Source organism: Papilio polytes, unplaced genomic scaffold (assembly GCF_000836215.1).
Source record: "Papilio polytes unplaced genomic scaffold, Ppol_1.0 DF823731.1, whole genome shotgun sequence".
NCBI lineage: Eukaryota > Metazoa > Arthropoda > Insecta > Lepidoptera > Papilionidae > Papilio > Papilio polytes.
This window is the reverse complement of record NW_013525473.1, coordinates 4,501,058-4,511,176: the sequence shown is the minus strand read 5'-3', so window position 1 is coordinate 4,511,176 and position 10,119 is coordinate 4,501,058. Positions and strand designations below refer to the sequence as shown.

The following is a 10,119-nucleotide window of genomic DNA, read 5'->3' as shown; positions in this document are numbered from 1 at the left end:
TACCACCTGCAAAGATATAGTGTACATGTATACTATGAGTATATACTATCCATATACATGTAAAAAGCCTTTACATAATCTGTAGCTCTAAGACGGACCATAGCTCATAAGATGAGCCTTAAATCTAGTGTGTAATCTCAACCTTCCTACGTAAACATTATAATTTTTGTAACAAATTATATAATAAATTTGTTTTAACAGAAATGTATTTAAACAGATTTACCGATAGTACTAGAACAATAACAGAACAGTTAAAAAGTAACATTAACAATTAAATCTAATTAAGCCAAGACCACTGGTTGCTGTATCATCGGATTTCGCTGTCGGGAGTGCAATATGTTTTATTTTATTTTTTAAATCATGTAAAATGTGTTACTTAATAAGAAAATAAATATATTATAAACTAATATGGTTTCATTTTAAACACGTACCAGCAAAGCAGGACAAATGATCCATCTTTTCCTCCAAAACTCGACCGTATTTAAGTTCCGCGAGGTAGGAGAGTCCATTGGGCGAGACGCGCAGCATCTTGTCGAGCGCGGCTTGCATCGCCACGTCGAACATCTCGCGCGCCTGCTCGTCCGCGCGCCCCGACACCAGCCACGCCTTCAGCAGGTACTCGTAGAAGGAGTCGCCGAGCGCGCCCAGCGACATGTGCCCTGTTACACAACCGCACTGGTCACCGCTAGATGGCGTTGTCGGCGACTTCAAACACACTTGTGCAAGTTGTGTGTGGCTTGCAGCGTAAAGCATTTTAACGCAATTAAGAATTAGTTCAGAAAATTTAGATGAATGGATGAATGTCTGGATATTTGTTAAAGTTTGTAGCCTAAACGGCTGAACGGATTTTGATGAAATTTGACATAGATGTACAGGATAGTCGCAAGAACACTTGTGCTTCTCACTTTTGTACACTTTTTTAATTATACGCGGTCGGAGCCGATATTAGCTAGTACTTGATATTTTATTTTAAGAATCGTACTCACTCTGTCCCCACTGTCCGGTGCGAGGGTTGATGTAGTTCGGGTAGAGGTCGCCAGGCTTCTCGATGTTGTACAGCGCCTCTCGGATACGATCCACCTTCTTTCTGTAAACTATTTCAATAAATCATTAGATACCAATCACTTAAAAATCTCAGATAAAAAAAATTAGTGTTTTAGTAAGACGCCTGCTATTAATTATACCAGAAATAGATATCTTTTTTTATAATTGTTTGAATAAATGCCTTACCATCACGACCGGTAACGTCACTGAGATAAGAAAACTCCATGTGCAAAGTCCCGATCTCTGAAAGTATACTGTTGGGTCCCGCCCAATGATACTGTCTGCTAGCCTGGAATAAAAATATTCCTATGTTCAATATTAATCATTATTTAACGTAAGTTGACCATTCATGCGAAAAGAGTTACATATTATTAGTTTTACGAGATATTACATTTTTCGTCAGCTAAATTGATTTTGCTTGAAAAACCCTAACCGTCCACAAATCCATTTAACTATCGTTCAAAGCCGCAAAGTTGTACTCGTTAACATTCAGGGCGAGTGTTTAATTAAGGAATATTCGACGATGTCAAAATACTTCGACTTCATCTAAATGGAAGGCACCAAAGGGTTATAATACGGATATAATGAACTTCAACTTATAGGTTTTATGAATAACCCTAAAACTAATTTCGAGAATTATCGAATATTAGAAATGGCAATTAGATAGCGTCATCTTAAACTCAAAGGCAAATTCGCAAGGGATACGCAAAATACGATTTTAGGCTACGACTTTTAGTGAAGAGGATGCGCTGACTTTCTTCCACTCACATAAAGTTTATTATGCTAGGTTTCTGAAGTTTCCATTTATTTGATCGTTACCTAGTGAATTATTAGTGTTAGGTTGACCTAAATTTCATTAGAGTAAAACTCAAGCTACGTAGTTCGGAAACGCATTTCAAAAAGATATCGAGCCAAAAACGCTAACCAATTAAAAGTAGTTGGGAAACTGGCCATTACAGTTACCTTAGTGGAGGGGTTGATGAGTGAGAATGGTAGTCCAGTAGGTGTGTCAAAGGCAGGTAGCAGAGCATCCGCCACCTCGGCAGCCTTGTCCCTGAACACCACGTCGCCAGTGAGCGCGTAGCACGACAGCAGACCGCCGACGAATCGGATCGTAGTCTCGAATACTGACAGATCAGAGTCCTGGAAACAAAACATTATAATTGCTTAATGTCAGAGAACTAAGTTTACACTGCTGTAATGTATTTGAGAGTACTCTTTTTTAGTTTTAGAATAAAATCATTGATAGCTATTTTTCTTTAGCAAAAACAATCTTAAAATTAGGTTATGTTGTGACGTCAGAAATGATCTGCAAAATAATTAGCCTTTTATTCGCAAGCTTTGGAAAATATTTCTATAGCATACATGCGTAACCCGCGACCCTTTTTGCAATTAATGAGGTCAGCATGAAAATAAAAGTCATTCTTGTGACCCTCCAACTACCAAACATTCATATCGTATGAGAAAAAAATACGTATTAAAATTATTACAATATGAAATCCTCTTTTAACATTTGTTTACTCGTAGATATTGAAGTTTCGAGACTAGGCTTATGGAAAAGGGTTTTTAAACCCAGAAATGGGACATTACTTATTTAACTTACTATATCAGTGAAGTGTAGATGTTCAGCGACCCAGTCCCGTCCTTCTTTGAACTCATCAGTAAGGCCCATGAGGTACAGGGTGTCCAGACCGTCGACGATGGACACGCCGAGGTCTCCCGCGCCGAACACACTCGACAAGTGCGCGCGCTTCGATATCGGCTTCAGTTCATTCTTACCCCACGCGTATAGCTTGTAGTTGTTCCACGCGTGACGCATCATCTGGAAATTAAGATAAACATGAGATTAGTAACACACCAACAATCGTTTGAAGAAATTTCAGTCCCTTAGCGTAGGTAAATATCTCACCAAGGGGCGCATAGGGCAGCAACTTGTTTATGCTGTCTAAGCAACGTCAGTAACTGAGAGGTTACATCAACTATATTGTAAAAAAAATATAACCTAAAAAACTAACACCTATCGCTAAAGTCAAAATCTAGATGAAAATTAAAAGCCGTGTTTTCAACAGCGGCAATAAAGTAATTTTCTCGTTAAAACATATTTCAAAGCGCCGCGCTATTGGATCTCAAAGGCATATTAAAAATCTGTAAAATGGCGCAGCGCGTCGGTTACCAGGGGTAAAGTTTTAATCTTGGCTCCCCGGGGGCGGCGACGCTAATGAAAGGATATCGGACTTTCCTATAGCCCATTAATTATTAGGTTGCGACAACTTTCAGACGAGGACGCCCGTGACTTGCAAAACGATGGACGACTTTCAAAACTAGACGAAACTAAATTTAACTATTAAAGTCCCCATGTTACTTGGCTGAGTTCTGTTCAATAAAAGTGAATAATTTCTGGCTCTAAACAACATACGCTCAGTTTTAATTGAACATTCAAACTGAGCGTATGCAGGCCTAAAATACTTCGAATAAAAGAGGGAATAAGCCTTTTGTTTCGATTATTTCTATTTACGTGTGGCAGCCGTCACTTAACGTTTGAAGGAATTTTATAGTTAAGCCTTTTGTAAAAAGCAAACAATCACTATTGATTGCAAAACGCAGTAATTAAAAAGCCAAGTTAAAAGAACGTGACGTAATCGGGATTGACTCAAACTATGTACTCCGTAGTAAAACAATAGTTCACTTTTATGAATACCAAATATTTATTCTAGAACATTCTTTAACATTCTTTCCAGGTAGGTGCTTTAACAGAAAAAGGTATGTAAAAGCAAAACTCGCAACATTTTCCTTAAAAACATCGGAATTACATGACGCATATAGTGTTGTATTAGTGCTATTGAGAATAAACATAAATATATCATACATTTTAAATATGTATAAATTATTAATAGCCGGTTATATCGAAGTGTGAGGCCAATTTGGGGTCATTCAAGATGTGTTAAACTTAAAACAGTTATTTTCACCAAATACAAAAACATACTCTCTATAAATTAATCTATGACAATAAACTATAAGTTGTAGATGACAAAGAGATAAAATATGTGGAATAGATCCGTTATAAATAGTATTTCATCTTGCGGTAATTCTTCAAACCACAAAATGCAATACAAGGCTTTGCCACAAAGTTGTATATGACTTGCGTGACATAACAATTTGTATTTCACTCAAAGTCATAATTGGTCACTAAGTGATACCCTTACTACAGAATTGTTAAAATTGCAAGAAGAAGATGACTGTTTGTGGCAATTAATTTCACTAATCTTATTAATATTATAAATACGAAATTTTAGATGGATGGATGTTTGTTAGAGTTAGTAGCCTAAACGCCTGAAAGGATGTCGATGAAATTGAGCATAGACGTAGAGGATAGTCTGAAAGAACACTAGGCTACTGATTATTTTTTTATTCCACGCAGACGGAGTTGCGGACCAAAGCTAGTATTTATATAATTATTTTTTACCTATAACTTTTGCATACCTGAACAACTTGTTGTCGTTTATGAACGATATCGGAAGTATCGGGTTCATTGGTTACTCGATACTCGTATGCCGGTATCCCCCGCGCTTGCCTTACTACTGGAATCCTGGCATGTTCAGGTCTGTCCATATGACTTATAAGAACAATCGCCAACACAATCGCAGCACTTAATACAACCAAACGAACTAACTTACGCATTGTTACTAATAACCGATAACGATTTTATTGAATTTATTTCAAAGTTGTATTTTACACTTTTTCCACTATTTTACAAAAATTAGTCATACACAGAATCTATTGAATTATATTATAAATTGAAAATAGAATTTTTAACTTAGTTTTTTATGAAAGTACAATATCTTTGGAACGCGACCGGTCCGAGCGACCATTCAACTACGTGTGCGACACGAAACGCATATGGGCCGCAGCTAACACATAGTTACAGTTTTCCTTGTTATAAAAGCAATCAAAATATACAGTACGAGTAAAATTATTTTTTTATAGAATTATATTTAGATACATTGTAACATTTTGTCAGAACAAATTTAACTTATTTTTAACTTTTTACCATATGACCGTGGTTTTAACTCTAAACAGAGAAGGGAAGTAAAAAAAAATTGTTAAATAAATCAACGCGATTATTTTTACTTGTATTCTTGAATGTAATAAAGTATTCAAAGTTTCTTTTTAAAAATAAACCTCTCTTATAAATTCTCTTTGATGTAAAAATATGTAAATCACGCGACGTCAGACAAAAAGTTTGATGTTTGCAATTAGATAATGCCGCGCGATTTCCCCACAACTTCGATAAACTTTAACCCAAGTGAACGCAATTTTACCCACAGTCGAGTTACAAACAATTTAAAACAAAGATAATTATTTGTTTATATTTCAAATAGAATATCATTTATTGAACATGGAAAACATCTTTCTCTACATTTATTTATACGAGTAATCAATAACTATTGTCTCCCATCATTTTGTAGCAAAAGATAAAATAAATGCAATACGTATTACTGTCTGTACATCGACGACTACTAAGTAATAGAAATAAGAGTTAAAATTAAGCGAAATATCAAGGAAAAATATTCGATCGGTACTAATCTTGACATTTCGCAATTAAAATTCGATACACAAAACATCTTAATTAAATTTGTTTCCAGATATCTACCTTATTTAGTATCTAAAGCTTGCGTTTGTATCTGAATAGTTAGTCAAACTAAAATATATACAATCACTTGTATCCAACTGTCTTCTCTTTATCAATATTAATGCTCTATTTAGGTTATAAGGTCATAATAATTAGAATCCATTTCGAAAGAACCACTTGTTTGTATGAAACTATGACATAGAGTAGACACAACAGTTAGACCAGACAGTTAATACTTTTCATCCTTTCTATAATCTTTATAAATCTAATACGTTGTAGTGAAGCTTTATATCTATACTAATATAAAGAGGAAAACTTTGATTGTAATGAAATAACTCAAAAACTATTATGCCTATTTCAAAAGTCCTTTACCATTAAAAAGCTACGTTGTCAGTGAGAAACATAGGCTGTGTTTTATTATTTTTTAATTTCACGCGGAGGGAGTCGCGTGCGAAAGCTAGTCGTTTAAATTAATACGATTAATGCTTCCACAATTTACAGACAGCATTGAAGTTTGTGGCTTTGAATGTGTTAATTTGATGCTATAAAAGTATAAAATCTTCAAAAGAAAAGAAAGAGTTGTGGCGTAAAGTTAGATTTGTTATTATACGTTGGAAGTGTCACTGGTAGTATTTCATTTCCGAGGATCGCTTTCGGCTGCAGGAGAACTATTCTCTATTTACGGCAGCATTAACTCAGAGCATAAGAGGATACACTGAAATAGGCATTGGAGAGCTAGTCTCGAAAAAGGTTTTGTAACAAAATATCTTTCAAATAACAATTCTAGAGTTCTTTCCTTAAATCTACTAAGATTTACTTTCTAATGTGGTAAAATAGTTGAAACTTTCCAGCATTATTTTTAAATGGAATTTAAAAGTAAATTTTCTTTAACAACAAACGCTAAGTACCTACCAAGTTATGTCTAGTAAACAGAGGGGACGAGAAAGTTCAGCGTTGTGATAAAGAATATTGAATTTGTAGGTTACGACGTCGAACAGGAAGAAAAATAATTTGTTTAGCGCCTGTTTGCTTTCAGCTTCAACACCGGAAACTTGGCGGCCTGTTGACTCTATTCATTGTATTAAAAATACAAAAGACTGTATTCTTTAATTACATTAAGCTAAATGAATTATACAATTCTCTTGATGGTTATAAGTGTTTGAAGTCACATCTATATTGGAATTTAAAGTGCTATAATAAAATTTCTGTATAAACACGTAAATATTTCTATATCTCGCCTTCATGTATTAGGTTTGTACCGATGGAGTGTATACGAGAGCGTAAGTAAGTAGTGAGTAAGTATATATGAGACTCTACCACTGTTAAAAACAAATTATTTCTCTATCATAAATTAGGACATAGGTTTATAATCTGTAACTTATCTGTACTAATATTATAAAGATGACAGAGTTGTATTTTTTTATATATAAAAGGGGGCAAACGAGCGGCGTGAACACCAAGGTGGTCAACGACGCCCATGGACATCCGCAACACAAGAGGAACTACAGATGCGTTGCCGGCCTTTGAGGAAATGATAGGCTCACTTCTTGAAGGACCCTAAGTCGTGTTGGTTTGGAAATACCGCCGAGGACAGACCGTACCACAAGGCGGCTGTGCGGGGTAGAAAGTTCCGCGAAAACCGCACGGTTGTGGAATGCCTGCCATCGAGATGGTGAGGATGGTACCTGGCGTTCTGTCGTGTCGCCGGATGACTAAACTCGGCGGCAGGAATAGAAATATTTTCTACGTATTTCTTGTACCATTAAAAAGCTGTGTTATCAATGAGTTACATGGGCTATATTATTTTTAATTTCACGTAGACGGAGTCGTAAGTAACACCTATTCTAGATAAAATAGGTTTGGTATTTTGATTTCATTCTTACTCTATATAAAAACAAGCTTTAGCGTTCTAAGACAATGCAACAGCTGACAGTCACGTGCCTTCGTAGAGGGCCCATTAAAGGTAAGAGTCGACTTCTCAGATTACTTAGAATGAAACTTAAGTACTCGAGGGAGTCAGTGGGTAGCCGTAACAGGCAATCGTACGCTAGTGAGGATTGCCGCCCCGGCCCTAAGCACATTAGTTAAGTATGCAATTCTCTCAGCTTCAACGGTAATTGAATTTACAATTTAAATAATTATATACGTAGATAAATTAACAATTATTCTTATATTATTATTTATATCTGTTGTTCGCGACTTCGTCCACGTGAAATTTAAAGATGGCCTATGTTACTCAGCGTTAACGTAGCTTTATAATGGTTTATGAATATTTGAAATCAAGTTAGTAGTTTTTGAGTTACATCAATACATACAAAAATAAAAACATTTCCTATCTATACTATTATAATAAAGCGTAAACACACACTTCTTTGTTGCCTAGGATGTCAGCAATTACAGTATATTTTTGAATAATTCTTTTTTTAATAAAAAGCACTACACTTACGTCACGCTTTAGAATAGATAATTTAACGCCATTAAACTTAGGGGGTAAATATTTTGGATAAAAATAAAATGTGGGAAAGAGACTAAAAGTTGCTGCCAACATCAAGGAAGCAAGGTTATCATCATGTCGTCATTTTGATATATGTAATTGATAATTTGACAAATGTTAACAATGAAATAAAATTTTCATAATTTCATTCGGATGAAGTCGCACGGGTACAGCTAGATTATAATATTAGTATAGATTAAGTAGTTTGTTTATTAATAATACATTTTCCGATAGCAATTTACGTGGGCATTAATAATCCTTGTGGAGCATCTGCCTTTTCCATTTATACAGAGTTATTTTTGTCCACACTCATTGCTTTATAGCGGGAAGAGAGCATTTATCGGCGAAAGTAATTGTCTCGGCTATTAACTGTGCATGTCGGCGCGAGCAGCACGCGGCGGGAACTAATCTCAGCTCTGCTAATAAAGTGGCTGAAGAGGAAATTCAACGCTCAAGCTCCGCAGATATATAGCTATAGTTCTCTAATGCTGGGTTTCAGAAGTTTAAATTCATTTTATCATTACTTAATGATTCATTAGTGTAAAGTTGACGTATCAATGGAGTAAAGCACAAGTTACGTACATACATAGTTCGGAAACGCATTTCATGAAGTTATCGAGCCAAACACTAACGAATAGTTAAAAGTAGTTGGGAAACCGGCCATGAGAGGGTATATTTACATTTTAGCAGTTTATAGTTAAATTATAACGATGTAACTAAAATTAAATACTGTTTTATGTAGTACATTTAGTTTTGCGACCTTTCAAATAATGTTACTTAGATTAGGTTTTTAAACTAGGTAAATGTACAGAGTGGAATAGACAGATTTAGTTTTAAAACATTGAATAAACTTACAGTTACTGTCGAGCAATTTATATTTAAGACATTAACCGAGGAAACAGTTACATGAAAGTAACACAGACTAAATTTATATTTTTAAAGTAATAAAAAAAAACTTCGATGGAGTTAAGTCGGTCATCAAAAATTTATATCCAGCCCAGTTGTTTTTGAGTTATCTTAATAAATACAAAAAAACAACTCTTTCCAGTTTTAGTATATTAGGAGAGATAAAGTGCGTTCTTAGCCAATTACATTTCTCGAAATGGTATTACTTAAAAAAAAGGTCGATTATTCAGCACTTACAATTATTATAGACTAACCGATAAATGTTTCTAGAGGGTTAATGTTTGTATTTTTATTACTATTTTTATAGTATCGTCGCAATGCGTGTTCGTATTGTCTTTCTTAAGGCAGTCCATTTCCCTGCGCATCCTATTTACAAAAGCTCAAGGACAAATACAGACACGCACATGTTGTATTGCGTGACGATTACTGTAAATGTCGACAGTAATTTAAGTAATGACAGAATATGTAACTATTATAATAGTAAGTGTAAAAGTAGACAGAGAATATGAACCGAATTACTGATTAAATTTGTCATGCAAAACAGGTTTTTAGCCAGTTTTATTGTATAAAGCGTTCAACAAAATTCGACAGAAGAAACGCTATCCATAGATATCCGCCTTTGCAGATTGAAATACCGAGTAACGCTATCTTATTTCATATAATAACAAAAGTGTATGGCGAATGTAACTCAAATACATTTCTTTTGTCCACAGTGAGCATACGTCACAAAAGAGGGCAGCACAATACGGCTGTGGGATTACCTACATCGGACGACACATTTCTCTTTATTGTTGGGACGTCGTAAGTTTGATAGAGTGCGCATTTCACGCCTTACATTGATTTGGGTACCATAGACTACGTCAAAGATAGAAATTCAAAGAGAAAAATATTGTGTTTCTATGGTAGATTTTAAAGCAATTCTATCTTACTAATATTATAAATTCGAAAGTTTAGATGGATGGATGGACACGTGTTAGAGTTTGTATCTGAAATGATCTCGATGAAATTTGGCATAGATGTAAAGGATAGGCTAGAAGTACATGGG

At 35.0% G+C, this 10,119-nt stretch overlaps 1 protein-coding gene across 1 annotated transcript in view; it reads right to left on the bottom strand.

The window, feature by feature from the left end:
• LOC106103501 overlaps positions 1 to 10,119 on the bottom strand; it is a 58,122-nt gene that overhangs the window by 2,629 nt on the left and 45,374 nt on the right. Inside the window, exons 2-7 of the mRNA XM_013283280.1 lie at positions 2,648 to 2,866; positions 2,008 to 2,187; positions 1,231 to 1,333; positions 987 to 1,094; positions 432 to 659; positions 224 to 231 (exon numbers count right to left, since the gene is read on the bottom strand). Coding sequence (XP_013138734.1) covers positions 224 to 231; positions 432 to 659; positions 987 to 1,094; positions 1,231 to 1,333; positions 2,008 to 2,187; positions 2,648 to 2,866 — 846 coding nt within the window. The remainder of the gene's footprint in view (positions 1 to 223; positions 232 to 431; positions 660 to 986; positions 1,095 to 1,230; positions 1,334 to 2,007; positions 2,188 to 2,647; positions 2,867 to 10,119) is intronic.